The sequence below is a fragment of the Nomascus leucogenys genome, chromosome 3, assembly GCF_006542625.1.
Source record: "Nomascus leucogenys isolate Asia chromosome 3, Asia_NLE_v1, whole genome shotgun sequence".
Classification (NCBI taxonomy): Eukaryota; Metazoa; Chordata; class Mammalia; order Primates; family Hylobatidae; genus Nomascus; species Nomascus leucogenys.
The window spans coordinates 138,141,314-138,160,674 of NC_044383.1; the positions used below are offsets into that span (position 1 = coordinate 138,141,314).

General features: G+C 42.9%; 1 protein-coding gene across 4 annotated transcripts in view; it reads right to left on the reverse strand.

The window, feature by feature from the left end:
* Positions 1 to 19,361, reverse strand: part of SYNE1 (spectrin repeat containing nuclear envelope protein 1) — a 526,037-nt gene that overhangs the window by 55,274 nt on the left and 451,402 nt on the right. For all 4 annotated transcript variants that reach the window (XM_030809854.1, XM_030809853.1, XM_030809856.1 and 1 more), the window contains one exon: positions 3,101 to 3,259. In XM_030809854.1, coding sequence (XP_030665714.1) covers positions 3,101 to 3,259 — 159 coding nt within the window. The remainder of the gene's footprint in view (positions 1 to 3,100; positions 3,260 to 19,361) is intronic.

Here is a 19,361-nt window from a genome sequence, read left to right on the forward strand (position 1 = left end):
TTTCTCTCATCACTAACCTGATGTTATACTTAGAATAAATTCTCATACAAATAGTTGCTGAGAGACTTATAAAATGCACACACATACACACATGTGCAATTGATATATATGCATATATGTAAATGTGAATGTGTGTGCCAATTATGTTATTCGTGTGGAATATTTTAAGAGTTCCTTCATTTTAAAGAGATAATCGTCTATACAATGTCAAGATTTTGCAGTAAATAAATCAATGATAAATTAACTTTCAATAATAATAACTATTAATTACAGAGAATCGACAGGCCTCAAACCTTCTTGATTTACTCACTTTCTGTGCTAGCTCCTCTTAGATTGAGTTAAAGAGGACAGACTCCATATGGACTATTTGCAAGAGATAAGCATGAAATGGTGTGATTTAAGTGTCAATGAAAGGACAGTCCCCTCCCCCCCACCGCCACTGCTATCCCCAATGACCCTCTTACTCTCTTGCCACAGTGACAGGATGGTAACACAGCTATCCTCCCAAGTCATTTCCCTAAGCCAAAGGGCCCCAAAGGAATGGTAGGGACCAACAAAATTTTATTCCATTCCAGGGCTGACTGCTGTCCTCATGCCTGCAGCCCCGCCCACCCTCCTTTTTATGTTATTTCAACACAATGGGATTCAAAGACTGACACGTTGAATGCATTGATTAACATCATAATATTTCAGCAAACATTTGAGATGATTTTATTGAGAAGTGTTTCTTTCAAGGGAATTACTTTAAGACTTAAAAAGTATTTATAGTAAAATAATCCTCTTGGATTGTCTTTAAAATCAAACTGTTTTTGAGTGTTAATACCAACACACACTAATATCTTGGCTTCAGTTTTTTTTATGAATTGCCTTTTTCTTTTTTCTTTTTCCTTCATCTTACTAGCACTTTCCAGTTGACAACTGCCTTTTTCTATGTTGCCAAAATTACCAAACCTTGATGTTATTTTCCTTTACAAAAGAGACGCCACAAAGAGGAAAACTCATAAGCCCTTTAAAAAAACCCATGAGTTATTAATATACAAGGTAGTATAGTTAACATTTTAAATAATATTCCTAACACTGTGCCAAACAATGTAATAAAATTATCTATACAAAAAGCTGAAATTTTTCTACATTTTAAGTTATGGTTAAAGATTGTTCAAGAGATGGTTTTTTCCCCACATTCTCACAATATACATCCTAAATTTAGTAAAAAAAGCAATGAGAATAGAGACAAACAATCAAAGTTTATTCTATAGCAAATTGTACTCTACTACCTATACTGCATTAATCATGCACTGATAGCATTCTCTGACACCCAGCAACTTAGCAAAGGGCAACCATGAGCAGATGCTAAAATGAAATCTGTATCATCTCAGCCAAGAGTTTTAAGTTTTACAATATCAAGTAAACAAATGCTTATCCATTTGGATTTATCCATGTATAAGCAAAGTAGATACATAAAGGCTTATCTAATGGCAAATCCATTAGATTTGTAACATCATTAATAGTACATGATGGCTTTGGATATTTTACTTTTCTATGTGTGCATATGGATAGAAATAATTTTTCTTAATAACCATTTATATTTCTTTTTGGAATACATGAAGTTACAATTTGTTGATGCAGTAAATACTGGCTGAGTGCTTATGAGAAGTTAGGCACTGCTTCAGGTGCAGGGGATATAGCAATGAACAAAATTAGACAAAGCCCATGCTCCTGGAAAGCTGGCTGACAGATCAGTGGGGTCTCCATTTGGACAATGAATAAGTAAATACAAAAATACATTGTACATTAGATGGTGATATGTACTAATGAGAAGCACAAATTAAAATAACATTAAAATCACTGATTGTTCACAAGCACAGTGGAAACAACACTGAAATCAGCAAATTCTTTTTTTTTTTTTTTTGAGATAGAGTGTCACTCTGTCACCCAGGCTGGAGTGCAGTGGCACAATCTCAGCTCACTGCAACCTCCACCTCCTGGGTTCAAGCGATTCTCTTGCCTCGGCCTCCTGAGTAGCCAGGACTACAGGCATGTGCCACCATGCCTGGCTAATATTTTGTATTTTTAGTAGAGATGGGGTTTCACTGTGTTGGCCAAGCTGGTCTCGAACTCCTGGCCTTTGGTGATCTGCCTGTCTCGCTTCCCAAAGTGCTGGGATTACAGGCGTGAGCCACCGCACCCAGCCGAAATCATCAAAAATTTAAAATGCTAGTAAATTTGATCAGCTTTATATAGACATCAGAAATGTTTTGGATCCAAATGAACATGTAAAATAATTTGATAAGATACACATACCTTTAAAACAATATGAAGCCAAAATTATCAGGAAACTCTTAATTCCTATCTATGGTCTATAAACCATATTTTAGAGAGAAAATGTCAACTCAATTTATCTTAAGAATGTTTTCTTTCAGTTTCTCTCTAGTGATTTTACCTTTTTAAAACAAAAAAATATATACAAAAAAAGGAAAGAAAAATAATACATATAAAGGGTTCCTACTGAATAGGTAGTTAAGACCCCCAAATACTGAACTGAATAGTAGATGCTCTATTTCATCACAAATTGCAAGTATTCTATATATTTTATATGCAAAGCAGGCCTTTTTATGCAAGTTTATTTTATGCTGGATATCTTTTTTTTTTTTTTTTTTTTTTTTTTGTGAGACAGAGTCTCGCTCTGTCACCAGGCTGGAGTGTGGTGGCACGATCTCGGCTCACTGCAATCTCCGCCTTCTGGGTTCAAGTGATTCCCCTGCCTCAGCCTCTAGAGTAGCTGGGACTACAGGCATGCACCACCACGCCCGGCTAATGTTTTGTACTTTTAGTAGAGACAGGGTTTCACCATGTTGGCCAGGATGGTCTCGATCTCCTGACCTCATGATCTGCCCACCTCAGCCTCCCAAAGTGCTGGGATTACAGGCATGAGCCACCGCGCCCAGCTGCAAGTTTATTTTATATTAAAAAGATAAAATGTTTAAAATATACTACTTCTTTGATAGGAAAGTAATTGTGAGTAAAGCCACCTTCTGTATCTGTGAAAAGTATACATAAGCCTTATGAAGAATGAAAACCTAATTAGCCATGTATTCCATACCTTCTTGAGCTTCTCTATCATTTCTTCAATGAGAATGTCTCCATTCTGAGAAACCTTGCTTTCCATTTGAGTCAACCACTCACAGAGTTCTTTGTTCTTTTCACTGAAGACTGCCCATTCATTCAATCTTTCACCTATTTGCTGCCGTCTTAAGGAGAGCTGAAAAGTTTAAAATGGGAGAATAGGCAAAATGATTATCAGAGAGAAGCCCACACTCCAAGGAAAATAGCAAATAAACTAGGACTAAAATGAATGATAGTCATACATCTTTTTAGCCCACTGTTTCCTGAAGTCCAGGATTTGCTATTATACAAGTGGGAGACATTGAATCCTCTAGTTCTTTCCTAAAGATTCACATACACATTAGCTTATTAAAGGTTCTGGATAATGGAACTTCACACAATTGGTTCAGGATAGATAGGATACATGACCAGTGAATGTAAAAAAGAAAGAAGAAATGGAAAAGAGTAGGGAAAGAAGAAAGGAAAGAAGGGAAGTAAAAGGAAAGAGAGATAGTAAAGAAGGGAGGAAAAAAAGGAAAGAAGAAAAGAATAGAAAGATGAAAGAAGAGAATAAAAATAGGGAAGGAAGAAAAAATGGAAGAAAAGAAGGGATGGAAGAACGAGCCTCAGGTATCTAGAGAGTGAGGAAGTGGACAGCATCCAAGCGAAGCGGCCTGAAGTGGAGGCAGGTGTCCCGAGGCTCAGCTCCATACTGACACGTGGACTCCAGGCAAGTTCCTTTACTTCTCTGCAGTTTTCATTTTTATTTATTTATTTTTGTTTCTTTTCCTTCTTTTTTTTTTGCACGAGAGCTTTATTAAGATATATTTCACATATCATACAATCACCAGTTTAAAAATGTACAATCCAGTGCTTTTTAGTATATTCACAGCATTTGTGCAATCATCACCATAATCAATTTTAGAATATTTTTATCATTCCAAAAAAAAAAAGCCAGGTGCGGTGGCTCACGCCTGTAATCCTAACACTTTGGGAGGCCAAGGCGGGCGGATCACTAGAGGTCAGGAGTTCGAAACCTGTGTGGCCAACATGGTGAAACCCCGTCTCTATTAAAAATACAAAAATTAGCCAGGTATGGTGGCGCACACCTATAATCCCAGCTACTTGGGAAGCTGAGGCAGGAGAGTCGCTTGAGCCCAGGAGGCGGAGGTTGCAGTGAGCCGAGATTGTGCCACTGCGTTCCAGCCTGGGTGACAGAGCAAGACTCCACTTCAAACAACCACCACCACCACCACAACAATGAAAACCTTGTAGCCATCAGCAGTTACTCTACTGCTCTTCCTCACTTACCTCCCAGTTCTAATCTCCTTTCTGTCTCTATGGATTTGTCTATTCTGGACATTTCATATACATGGAATCATATAATATGTAGTCTTCTATGACTGACTTCTTTCGCTTAGCATATTTTAAAGATTCATCTATATTGTAGCATGTATCAATACTTCATTCCTTTTATTGCTGACTATATTCCATTGTATGAATATACCACATTGTATTTATCAACTCATCTTATTTGGGTTGTTTCCATTTTTTACCTATTCTGAATAATGCTGTTATAAACATTTGTGCACAAGTGTTTGTATGAACACATGTTTTCATTTCTCCTAGGTGTTTATCTAGGAGTAGAATCTCTCAGTCATATGGTAACACTATAGATTGTTTTCCAAAGTGGCTGCCCATTTCACATTCCCACCAGCAGTAGGATTCCAATTTCTCTACGTCTTCACCAACACTTTTGATTACAGCCATCCTAATGGATGTGGAGTGGTATCTGATGATGGTTTTGATTTGCATTTCCCTAAAGGCTAACAATACTGAGACTCTTGATGTTTCCTAGCCATTTGTATATCTCCTTTGGAGAATTATCTACTCAAATCCGTTGCCTGCTTTTTAATTAGATTGCCTTTTTATTACTGAGTTCTGAGAGTTTCTTATACATTATATATATACAATGGGCTTGTTTTCCTATCTCTAGGTCTAGAATTATCTTTTCTAGAATTCTAAAATTTTCTGATTTCAAAATATAATACTTTTGTGTTCACAGTGCTGGTTGAAATACTAAGGAATGTTTCTAGTTGAGCTAAACTACATGTTGGCAAAACATAATATGATTTGGTAAGAAGGTCTGAAGACGTTCTTCCACAGTCTTGCTCATAATGCTAGCTATTCCGCTATTCATTCCACTGCATTAAACATGTCCCTATTGATTTTATTTTACCCCCAACATTTTATTACAAAACATTTCCGACACAGAAAAGCTGAAAGAATTGTATGGTAAGCACTCATTACATACTCCCTGGGCTCAAACTGTTAACATTTTGCTATATTTTGTTTTAAGACATTTTCCTTCCTTAATACATTTACTTTTTATGTATTTCAAACAAACTTCCTTTTTAAAATGAAAATGAAAATATTTCTAAGGTATTATACACTTTCTAGTTATCAATTCTGCCTTGGATTGGCTCTGTTAATGATTAGACAGATAACACAAACCTAAATATCTGTGATTCTACATCCTTGTAAACTAGTCCAGGAGCCCAGGATATGTATCCCAAGGCCAGCCTTAGGCATAGGAAGTTGCCTAGAGAGGGAGCCCCATAACCTACCATCAATTTTGAAAGGCCACCATGAGAAATTTATTCTTTTGATTCAATTATGATCTTTTAAAGTAAAAGTTTTTCTGGGTTGGGTGACACTGGTAAATCTACTAAGTATTTCCCCATTAGTATAATTAGTTTCTCACTGAGGTTTTTGGAGGCAGAATAATACAGAACAGTCAAAGGGCAGTGAACTCACTTGGGGTAGGTCCTACTAGAAATGGAAAAAGCTAAAGAAACACAGATTTAAAAGTTTTGGGGACAAATTTTGTCACTTTACACCATACCCCAAATAGCACTGAAGAACACAATCCTTCCAGGACCCCTTACCCCTCTACCTCTCAGAGCCTCCAGCCCTGATCTTCTGCTGATACCTCAGATTGCGAACTCTCTGGTGAATATGGCCTTTTCCCTTTCATTCACAGAGCAGCAAGAGTCAGGAGTCTGGCTGGTAGTTAAAATCCCAGTTCAACTGATGGCCAAACTGAAACTATACTCTTATTATTTTGACTGCCCAAAGTAATCATTGTCTAAGAATCAAAGCTGGGCATGGTGGCACATGCCTGTAATCCCAGCACTCTGGGAGGCCGAGGTGGGCAGAGTTCAATATCAGCCTGGCCAACATAGTGAAACCCCATCTCTACTAAAAAAACAAAAATTAGCCAGGCGTGGTGGCAGGCATCTGTAATCTCATCTACTCGGGAGGCTGAGGCAGGAGAATCTCTTGAGCCCGGGAGGCGGAGGTTGCAGTGAGCCGAGATCACACCACTGCACTACAGCTTGGGCAACAGAGTGAGAAGAAAAAAAAAAGAAAAAGAATCGAAACCCCTGCCCTACAGACTGAAGATGAACAAGTAACTCCTTATACTTCCCCCAAATCTTGGCCATAAGCCAAGAATGAACTCTAGGCCTTTACTCACCAATATCTGCAGGGAGGATGGCCACATAATAGAAAAATATTACCTATTACTTTCATAGGTAGGTATTATTATCCCCATTCAAGAGACAAGGAATGTGAAAGCTGGACAAATTTGGGGCACTTGTTTAGAATCAGTACAAGATAAGACCAGCAAAGTTTGAGTCTTTGATATGGGGTGCAAATATGATTAAATATCCAGAGGCAGCTGAGATTCAAAAATAGTTTATCCATCACTGACTAACTGCATGACCAGGACAAGGTCCGTCATTTTCTCTACGACTTACTCCTTTCATTTGGAAATTATTCTTATGTTTGCTCCAAAAATTCATTAAATAAATGTTTATTGTCTGTAGTAAACAAGTGTCTCTATGTGCCCAGCACTGTCCTATCAATATGGTAATATTATACAAACAAGAAAGTCATTTAAGGAATTGACTGATATGGCCAGGCGCGCTGGCTCAACGCCTGTTATCCCAGCACTTTGGGAGACTGAAGCAGGTGGATCACCTGAGGTCAGGAGTTTGAGACCAGCCTGGCCAACATGGTGAAACCACATCACTATTAAAAAATACAAAATTAGCAGGGCATGGTGGCAGGTGCCTGTAATCCCAGCTACTCGGAAGGCTGAGGCAGGAGAACTGCTTGAACCCAGGAGGCGCAGGTTGCAGTGAGCCAAGATCGTACCACTGCACTCCAGCCTCGGCAACAAGGGTGAAACTCTGTCTCAAAAAAAAAAAAAAAAAGAAAAAAGAAATTGACTGATATATACTAAAGACCTGACAACAGCTGGCCATTACTATGCTGTTGCTACCAGTACTATTATACATGACTACAGGGCATCGCTTAAGTTTTAATTTTTTTTTCCTCCCTCGACAACACTCATGTATTCAATATCTCCACTAAGCAGCTGGATTATACATACAGATAGATAGACAGATGGATAGATAGATAGATAGAATACATAAAATATATATTATATCCCTAGTGTTTATTACACACCATGAAAATGTTGCTTTCATTTTCTTGCCACGGAGCTATACCTTAAAAAAGACACAGTGAGGCTACAAGCACTAGGTACAAACCCAGGCCAAACGTTTTTCAAAAGATAAGGGCTATGGCATCTTCCTTCTGGTTTGTACATCTAGTATTTAGTCTATATACTAAGTAAACATTACCATCTCTTTCTTTGGATTCAGATGAACCCTCAAATTATTTATCAGCTTAAGCCTATTTATGTTTTTGCAAGGGCACAAATACATTTTATTGCCAACAGCTGAGAAGCACCAGCTAAAACCTTCAGACTGTGCAGCGGCTCAACAGGAAATACATCCTTTTCTGGTTGAAATATTTTTACCATGATGTTTTGACAAAACAACGAGCAATTACGATGATGACATATACTTATATTTCAGCTAGAATTACACACCAATCTACAAACCAAAACAGGAATAAAAACAAGTATAAGCTCTGGCTGTACACAGGCACAACAAAACATTTGGGGTGTCTACTTGAAAACAGATACTTTAATATGTTAACTCTGCCCTGCAATGTTTACTCACGGCCTCTCTTCCTCATTCTCATCGCCAGACCCAGGTACTCCAGACTCCTCAACAACTGCTTCGGTCAGAATAGGAACAGACTACTTGCCCCTTGGTAGGGATAATGTTACGTTGAACTCAAGTTTTGACTTTTACAATGAGACACAGGCGCAAGCTCATTTCCTTTTGTGGTTTCATACTTGATAGAAATTCACCAGAAACAACTAACTCAAAAATGAGAAGCTAATCTACATCCCCCTTAGAGTTACATCCTGGCACCTTGATCAAACCCATGACTAAACTCTCATTGGTTTAAATATTATTTTTCAGACTGAAGTATTAATAATATAAGTATGCTTCAGCTTCAAGCATTAAGACACTTCAACATAGAAAGTTTCTAAAAACACTATGTATTCTGTTTGCTGTTTCTTTTTAACGTCTTAGTCTACTCACAGGTGCAAGTTATTAATCTATTTACAGCATATCGCATGATCAACATCAGCTTTTGAAATATATTTTCAGATGGCTGTCTAGATATATCTAAGTCTGGAGAACAATTTTACAACATATGAATGACTAATTTAGCAATTAATAATAACAGTAATTCCATGGCATTTTTATACAGCAGTTTTCCTAAATCAAAAAGTATTGCATAACCATAATCTTCTTGATCTTCAAAATATTCAAAATCTTGTCATTATTTTACACTAAGAGAAACGTAAGTATGAAGAAACAGAATAAATGCCCTAACGTCTTAATTATAAACAATACATCATGAACACTTAGCTACTCTAGACACTGAAGATACAAAGAAACGGTCTTTGCATGTCAAAGTCCTCATATTCTTGGAATGAGGTCACAAACATTAAAAAGAATAATAATACAATGCCACACGATGGCACAGCCAAAAGAGAAATGAGAGTTCAGAGGACCAAGAACATACTGAGGGCTGAGAATTTCATAAATGATGTCGCAGGGGTTGTGCGATGTAAAAGAAAACAGGTTAGAAAATTAGAAGGGAAGCCCGGGCGCAGTGGCTCACGCCTGTCATCTCAGCACTTTGGGAGGCTGAGGTGGGCAGATCACCTGAGGTCGGGAGTTTGAGACCAGCCGGACCAACATGGAGAAACCGTGTCTCTACTAAAAATACAAAATTAGCAGGGCGTGGTGGCACATGCCTGTAATCTCAGTTACTTGGGAGGCCGAGACAGGAGAATCGCTTGAATCCGGGAGGCAGAGTTTGCGGTGAGCCAAGGTCACACCATTGCACTCCGTCCTGGGCAACAAGAGCAAAGCTCCATCTCAAAAAAGAAAACCAAAAACAAAAAAAGGAAACAAACAAAAAAAAGAAGAAGAAGAAAATTAGAAGGGAAGAAACTGTTAGGTAACATGGGCACAGTAAGATGGCGCCGGTTCTGGGTTCTTCACCCCCGGTTCCCGGTTCTCCACCCCGCGAACCCGCCAAGAGAAGGCCAATCAGGGAAGAACACCTCCTGCCTTTTACTCAAACCCCACCCCTAAGCCAATCACCGATGCCCACGTAGCCCCACTGAGTATAAAAACCCAGCACCTAAGCAGCTCGCCCCCTCTTCCTTCCTCCTCCGTGTGGTGTCGCCTTGGTGCCTCCAGTAAAATCTCTTGACTGCGACCAGCGTGTCTTTGGTTTGAGCCCCATCAGGTCCGACTCTTTGAGTCGGTCCGACTCTTTCATTGGTGCTGTGACTCGGATCGGGACTCCCCACTTCCTCTCAGTGGGACCCCGATCCTTTTCGGGCTCAGTCCAGACCCTGGCCGGTCCTCGCCCATTTTCCTGTTTGCTGAGCTCTTCGCCCACCACTGGCCTCATCTCAGTAAGTTTTCCCCTCCCGGGCCTACCTCTCAGGCAAATCGCCAGACCCTAGCCGCTCCTGTTATGGACACATTTTGCCCAACGCCCCTACGGCAGTGGTAGGCCCCTGTCATTCACTTCCGCCTCGGCCTGCAGGGAACAGAGTTTTCTCCCTCTCCTCCTCATGTCTCCGGCCTGGGTCCCTTCCCCTTCTCGCTCTGAAAATCCTGGTACCAGGTGGCCCATGGTCCTCGGCCTTTACCAGCATCTCAGTCCTTTCGTTTTGGTGACGACCAACCTGAAAGTTCTGACTCACGACATGGTAATCGGCTACTAGGGGACGCCCTACCTATCCCTTTGCCATACACTTCCTCTCATAATGGGAGGCTCTGCGTCTCTGCCAGCCGACTCTCCTTTACAATGTCTGACTGCCGATCTCAAACCAAAATGCCTACATACCCCTTAGATAACCAAAATAAATGGCCCACTTATGGGTCTCTGGATATTGTGAGTGAACAGGAAAATGGGGAGAGATCCCCTATGTCCACGGCTTCCCGTGTAAACCTCAACATCTTATCGCTGCCCTCAAACTGCCAACCTCTCCCTCCGATCCTGACTTTGACCCCGCTGATGAACCTCCGCCATATCACCACCCTCAGCCCCACTCTCCAGCCACCCCCGGCCAGCGGCAGCCCCGCCCCTTACCACTTCCCCCGACCTCTCTCTTCCTTCCCCTTCCTCTGCAACCCCTCCAGCTCCCTCCCCTCCACTGCTCAGCCCTCCCACCACTCGTTCCAGATCACACCTTCCCGTCCTCACCCCTCTTAGAGAAGTTGCAGGGGCAGAAGGCATTGTTCGTGTCCATGTTCCCTTCTCTATAGCTAACTTATCCCAAATTAAGAAACGCTTAGGCTCTTACACTTCTAACTCCGCCTCTTATATCAAAAAATTTCAATATCTCCTCCAAGCCTATAGCCTCACTTTCCATAATATCTATATAATTCTCTCTAACACCCTCCTTCCCGAGGAGCGCAGGCGACTCTGAGAGCAAGCCCGCACTTATGCAGATGAAGTCCACCAAACAACCCCAGCATTACCCTTAGGCACACAGGCAGTGCCTCGCTGGGATTATAATACAGACAATGGAATCGCCTCTCGAGACCATTTTGCCACCTGCCTTGTAGCTGGATTACGTAAGGCGGCCCAAAAGGCTGTTAATTTTAAAAAACTACAAAACAAACATGAAAACCCGTCCACCTTTCTGGACCGCCTTACAAAGGCTCTCCAACAATATACCAACATAGACCCCGAGGCCCCTGACGGCAGACAACTTCTCATGTCCCACTTTTTGCACAAAGTTTTCCCGACATTAGAGCTAAACTAAAAAACTGGACAGGGCCCCTTTCACCCCACAGACTGAGATCCTGGCAACGGCATTCAAAGTTTACCACAATTGGGACGAGAAGGCCAGGAGACAAAAGTGCCAAATGCTGGCACAAGCGCTCCAAGCCTCTCCCCAGTCCACCCCAGGCCGCAAATCAACATCTGTCAATCCACAACGGCAGCCCCCTGGGCCCTGTTTTAAATGTGGTAAAGAAGGACATTGGGTTCAAGAATGTCCAAATCCCAGGCCCCCAGTCGGCCCTGCCCAAAGTGCCACCAGCCTGGTCACTGGGCTGTGGACTGTCCCGGTCCCCGAAGGGGGGCCAAGCCAGCCCTCAGCCCAACTCCAGACCTTCTAGGAATAGCCATTGAGGACTGAAGGGGCCTTGGGACTCCTCCCCCGACACATGTCATCACTTCACAGGAGCCCAGGGTCTCTCTAACAGTGCATGGGCATCCTGTTACCTTTCTCCTTAATACCGGAGCCACATTCTCGGTTTTACAGGAGTTTTAGGGTCCCACCTCCTTCTTTGGACCTCCTATAGTCAGGGTTGGAGGCCAAACCATACGCCCCAAGGCCGCTCCTCCTTTGTCCTGCTCCTTCTCAGGCCACATTTTTCCCACTGGTTTCATACCTCGATGTCCCCTTCCCCTACTGGGAAGAGACATTCTCTCTAAATTTAAAGCTTCTATCACTTTCCACACAATTGCCATCCCTAACTCCACATCCCTCGTGGCCCTATTAGCAAGCTCCACAGACCTCACCTCTGCTCCTACTCCGCCTCCACTCCTACCACACATCAATCCTTCCGTCTGGGATATCACTACCCCTTCTACCCCCGTACAAATATTTCTCAGCCACAATATCCCCTTCCCACCTCCAGCCTAAAAGGACTACAACCAATAATCTCAGACCTTTTGAGGAAGAAGTTCCTTAGGCCAACCCATTCCCTGTTTAACACTCCCATTCTAGCCATCAAAAAACCCAATGGCAAGTTCCGTCTCATCCAAGACCTTAGACTCATTAATGAGGCCGTCAGGCCCATCCATCCTCTGGTTCCCAACCCCTATACTCTTATCCTCCATCCCACCTAATGCCACCCACTTCTCTGTAGTAGGTCTCAAAGATGCCTTTTGTACCATTCCCCTCTCCCCTCAATCACAAAACCTCTTTGCTTTCACTTAGACTGACCCAGATACTCAACAATCCCATCAGTTAACACGGACAGTACTCCCTCAAGGATTTCGAGACAGTCCCCATATCTTTGGCCAAACCCTTGCCTCCGACCTAAAACTATTCCGTCTTCCTCAGTCCACCCTTTTACAGTATGTAGATGATCTTCTCCTGTGCAGCCCATCCTTAGCCATCTCCCAAACCGACACTGTTTCCCTCCTCAACTTCCTTGCAGACAAAGGGTACCAGGTGTCTCCTCTTAAAGTTCAACTGTCATCTACATAGGTCACCTACCTAGGAGTCAAAGACGATCACTTTGGCTTTATCCGGAGCCTCCCCACCACCAAAACCAAACAAGAAGTTCTTTCATTCCTAAGACTAGCGGGTTCCCCGACTACTCTTTATGAGCCAAACCACTCTATGATCTGTCCGGAGGAGCCCCGTCCGAACCCCTGGACGCCACCATCCGACAACCCTTCCGAGCACTCCAACAAGCCTTACTAAAGGCCCCAGCCCTACACTTGCCCAATCTCCAAAGGCCTTTCATTATGTATAAAAGCCATATACTTTCCCTTCTAGTCTCATTCCTACACGACCCCACACTTTGCTTTCAACCATGTGCTCCCCTCCTGCCACCCTCCTCCCAATCAATCCTCACCCTCCCCCAACACAATTGTATTGAAATCCTGGAATCCCTTCTATCTTGTCCAATACAGAAGGGCCCTTAGACAACCCTGACCATACGTGGTTCTCAGATGGGAGCTCTTTTTCCTTACAAAGACAGCGCCTTGCAGGATACGCCATAGTCTCCCTCACTCAAATCATAGAAGCAAAACCTCTGCCGCCCAATACTATTAATCAACAAGCAGAACTCATTGCAGCCACCCGAGCTTTCAAGTTGGCAGCGGACACCTCACTCACACTTTCCAAATATGTTTTCCATATCATCCTCTCTCATTCGGCTATCTGGAAGGAAAGAGGACTACTTACCACAAGAGGAACCTCCATCACTAATGCAACTCTCATCACCCACCTCCTTCAGGCTTCCTTACTTCCCACTAAAATCGGGATTGCCCATTGCAAGTCCCACCAAATTAACTCCTCTCCAATAACACAAGGTAACAACAAAGCAGACCCAGAGGCCAAACAAGCAGCACTCTCAACTCTACCTCCCACCATAATGCTCGTCACTAATGAGCCACCAGACCCCCCACAGCCCCCACAATTAACACCTACACAACCACCTGACCCATCAAACATGCCCTCTTTACATACCTTCACTCCATTTTCCATACCGGCCCTCAGGCCCTAAAGGCATTCCTCAGTTCCTTCTTCACTTTAAGCTTCTCTGACTTACAATTTCTAAAACAGCTCACGTCCACCTGCACCATCTGCCAACGAACCAACCCACAAACCCCCTTAAGACCAGGACCCTTCCCGACTTACCAGGCTAGGGGACACACTCCAGGGAGTGATTAGCAACTCGACTTTACTCACATGCCCTCTGTAAAAAGGTTTAAATACCTTCTAGTCATAGTCGACACCTTTTCCAGGTGGGTTGAGGCCTTCCCAACGACTAAGAAGAGAGCAGGTACAGTTGCTTCAATCCTCCTATCCGAAATCATCCCACGGTTCGGAATTCCCTCCTCTCTCCAAACTGACAATAGCACCGAGTTCACATCCCAAATCTCACAAAACATTGCAACTGCTCTCAACATTCCCTGGCACTTCCACATCCCCTACCATCCGCAATCCTCTAGCAAAGTTGAGCGAACAAACCGCACCCTTAAGGAAACTCTAACCAAACTTACCCTAGAACTACACCAAGATTGGGTAAAACTATTATCCACTGCCCTGTTTAAACTTCGGGTCCTCCCAAAAAACCTACCCTGTTGTCTCCCCTTAAAATCATGTACGGCAACATTCTTTTCCCCTTAAACCTGGGGAGTGGGTGTTCTACTCCTTACCAAACTCTACACAATCTATACCCCTAACTCCAAAGTGGAAAGGCCCCCTCCAAATTATACTCTGCACTCCCACAGCCACCAAATACACCTGCACACCAATACCTGACAATCCCCTCAAACTCCACATCTCAAAAACGCCTTCACTTCCTCCCATCTCAGAAGACTAACTATCCACCCACATGCATCTTCCACATTCTCTTCTCTGGCTTCCCATCTTCTGCATCACCTCACTGTCACCCACCAATAAACCTTCCTCCCAGCCATACTATCTCTTCACCATCAAAGAATCATATAACCTAAACAGATGGACACGCACCAACTTTATCAGCCAAACTCGGTGCTCCATTAATGCTTCCACAGTTAATCTTCCCCTCCCCAAATTTTCCACCATAGAAAATGGGTGAGACCCCCTCTTCCACGTGTTTCATTTTGCCGTCTGCTTTCCACACCAACAAACCAACACAGCCTGCAAAACCGAATGGCCCCAAAATTATAGTTGTCCGTGGTCAAGCTGTGTCATGCAGTGGATTTCCCAAAAAACTAGCACACACACCCCCTTTTATATTACACCACCAAACAAAATGCTATTCACATCACCAACCCCACAGACCCCATCTGAGGCCAATCTGTTACAGGAGGCATATACCCCAGTAACACTTGGTCATACCCCACACAAACCATAACCATCTCTCGATCCCTCAAGACTGACTCACAACAAGGCTTCTCTCAAACTATTAAACACATTGCCCAAGGAGAGACCAAGCTACAATCACAACTAGACTCACAAACAAATCAAATCCCTCTACGTTCCTCTTGGTTATTCTTCTTAAACCAAGGATTACACCTATTAAACGCCTCCAAAGTCCCCACTTCCGATTGTTTTCTATGCGCCAACCTCAACAAGCCCCCTCTTGCCGCCGTTCCCTTAGCTGAGCCCATACCCACCAATAAGTCATCTACCCCCTCAAATAGTTTTACAATTTCTGATGTTCCTCTCCTTACAAACTCCAGTTTCCCCATTTGCTACAACACCAGCAGCTACCATGAGGCTTTTAACACCACCCTTTGCAAACTCCTCCTTACCCGGCCCCTGTATACCAACTACATTAGTCAACTCACCTTACTCTCCTTTGCCAAAAGCTTACAAGCCTACCAATTCAATCACCCAAGATCTAACTCTCTCCAAACTAGCCGTAATCTTCCTTCCCATCATGCTCAGAATCTCCCTAACAACCTCCCTCCTAGGAACAGGACTCAGCGCCACCTCTCTAGGATATAGTGTTTCCCAACTCCCAGATTTCCAGATGCAAATGCAAGATGCCATTGAGGAAACAGCACAATCCTTAGCTGCCCTCCAACACCAAATCACATCTCTAGCTGGTGTAACCCTACAAAATTGGTGCGCTATTGACTTACTCACGGCCGAAAAAGGAGGTACTTGTATCTTCTTACGAGAAAATTGCTGTTACTACATTAATGAGTCTCAAGTAGTTAAAACCAACATAAAAAACCTCAACCAAATCAAACGAAAACTAATGGATGTAAGGTCCCAGACCTCCTTATGGGAAGCCCTAAAGACCCCCCTCATAGCCTGGCTTCTCCCCTTTTAGGCCCAGTAATGGGTATCCTTGCCTTTTGTGCACTCCTGCCTTGCCTCATCAAATTCATGAAAAAACAAATTAATTCCATATCTAACCAAACATTTAACCAGCTTCTCCTCAGAAATTATCAACTCCTGGCGACCTGCGAAGACACAGTGGAATCCAGGGACAGTCTCATGCCCTGTTAACTGTCAGCACATCAAACAACTGGTACCAGTCCTCCAGATGCTGTCCAGCCCGCGTTGTACACCCCATTGCTCACCAAAAGTAGGTCTACCAGGTGCTAAACATAGCTGTCCTTTTCTTAGACATAACTAATGTTTTCCCTCTTTATTTTCTTCTTAAAGGCCCTATAAAATGACTACAACTCCACTACCTACAGCCTACCACTTTTGCCAGTTCTTAAACCACCTTTGCACACATAGCTGGCTCATCACCAACCTCTCCTTACCTCTCAACTGGCTTACATCATTAGAAGACCTATACCTACAAGGAACATTCATGGACTTATACTGTTACTGTGCCCTGTATATAACCTCAACAGCCCTCCTGTACCCCTTCCTCACGACGCCCCCACTCAGCAGGAAGCAGCCAGACAGATCACAGCGCCCCCTTCCCCGACATTAAAAAAACAAACAAACAAAAAAGGGAGGAATGTTAGGTAACATGGGCACAGTAAGATGGCGCTGGTTCTGGGTTCTTCACCCCCGGTTCCCAGTTCTCCACCCCGTGAGCCCGCCAAGAGAAGGCCAATCAGGGAAGAACACTTCCTGCCTTTTACTCAAACCCCACCCCTAAGCCAATCACCGATGCCCACGTAGCCCCACTGAGTATAAAAACCCAGCACCTAAGCAGCTTGCCCTGTCTTCCTTCCTTCTCCTCCTCCGTGTGGTGTTGCCTTGGTGCCTCCAATAAAATCTCTTGACCGTGACCAGTGTGTCTTTGGTTTGAGCCCAATCGGGTCCAACTCTTTGAGTCGGTCTGACTCTTTCAGAAACAGTGTCAGCAGGAAGAGTGGCATAATCCAGGTCTTTGGGGAGGGAAGTTCATGGCAGGTTTGAAGCAAACAGGATCCAATCTCTAAAATACTATCTCTCTGAATGCTTCACAGGCATCATTTAGCTAAAGTAATAGATCTGGTCTAATCCAATTCATCCAACATGCTAAAAAATATTAAGACAGCAGGTAGTGCTAGACTTTTCCTAAAACTAAGAAAAACAGATGAATGGGCTCACAAAGGTAACTGAAGGTTGCTGTGATAATTTCCCACAATTTGTACCCACAAAATATCTTTCATTTTGATACATCATGATAAAGTCTTTACATTGCAAAATTGTAGGATGATTTACTGTATAATAAGGTATTGCTTTCAGTTTGAAGAATTCAGAAATGAATCAAGTGTTGTGATTAGCATTACTACCCTCTATGAGTAACTCCATGTAAATTCCTGATTGTGTTCACTGAGAAAATGAAGCTTTGTGAAAGTAGCTAAATTCATTTTGAACTCAAATCATTAACATGTTGGTGAAAGCCATCTCTTATATGTGTCTCCCTTTTTAAAAAGTATATATTCATAGGAAACTGCTCATACATCTACCATGTGTGCTCCAGAGTTTTCTGTTGGCCCACGGACTGAGAAAAACATGGGTTTTCACTTAAATATACAGAGACAAATTTTCCTGAAAACACACTTCTTGTTGATATCACATAAATCAAGAGGCTCTGAGCCTCTTAAACTCTGTTTAATGGTTCCTGAAGTATGAGGATAAGCATCCCTAAAGTCAGAGAAAGTGTGGAGGATGGGAGACAAAAGAGATCCCAGGGCAGCACAATTGGCAAGGACATAAGAGTAGGGACGTAAGAGCCCCCCTCTCAACAGCCCCTTCCTCAGTCTTCCCACACCAGCTTTTTCCAGCCAGGTCCTCTGCTCCAGCTGCCACCTTGTCAGCGTGTTCATTTGCTTCCTCCCATCAATCAGTCTCCTCCACTCCCCTTCTCGAAACTCAGTTCAAAACGTATCAATCTCAAGAAACATTTCCTTTATTCCTTGCCATCCACACTAGCCTTAGCTTACTTACATCTTTATACAGTTTGTGTGTGTGTGTGTGATGGAGTTTCCCTCTTGCTGCCCAGGCTGGAGTGCAATGGCGTGATCTCGGCTCACTGCAACCTCCAGCTCCTGGGTTCAAGCGATTCTCCTGCCTCAGCCTCCCATGTAGCTGGGATTACAGGCGCCCACCACCATGTGTGGCTAATTTTTGTATTTTTAGTAGAGATGAGGTTTCACCATGTTGGCCAGGCTGGTCTCGAACTCCTGACCTCAGGTGATCCACCCGCCTCGGCCTCCCAAAGTGCTGGGATTACAGTCATGAGCCACCACACCTGGGTCCTTTATACAGTTTTATACATTGTTTTTACCTGTTTATGCCTGGTTTTCTTCTTAACTGTACACATTCTCCTAGACTGATTTTAGTCTCAGATCAAGTTTAAACTTGATGACAGGGACATTTATTACAGTTTTGTTAACATCACAATAATTAAGATGACTGATCCATTTAACAGAGATGTATCACAGACTATTATGTGCCAGGCAGGGCCCTCAGGGTATAGAAGAAACAAAGACAGGCCCCTGCTTCCTGGAGAACATAACCTCAAGGCATTTGGGTCTGTTCTTCATTATGAGCCTTTGAATCTGTTTCTCCTCTTTGCCTAGGATGCCTTCTCACTGTGTTTCCACCAATCTTTCCCTTTCATTTCCAACTCAAAGCCAATCTGGGATCTTTTTTAAGATGTTGTGCACATAGAAGGTATTTAATAAATGAATAAAGTATGACTAAAAATAAATGAATATAAATTACCAGGAAACAACTACAGTAAATTTAAAGTGATAATAAATATTCCCTGCACATAACCAGCTCCACAGTATTAGCTAATATTGCAAATACAACAGTAGTTTTCACGTTTCAAGTATATCTACCCAGCAAAATCACACCTTTGAACCATAACATTGTGCTTTCTCTTAAAAATATTATGCCAGCGGTCGGGTGCAGTGGCTCATGCCTGTAATCCCAGTACTTTGGGAGGGCGAGGTGGGTGGATCATAAGGTCAGGAGATCGAGACCATCCTGGCTAACATGGTGAAACCCCCTCCCTACTAAAAATACAAAAAATTAGCTGGGCGTGGTGGCAGGCACCTGTAGTCCCAGCTACTCGGGAGGCTGAGGCAGGAGA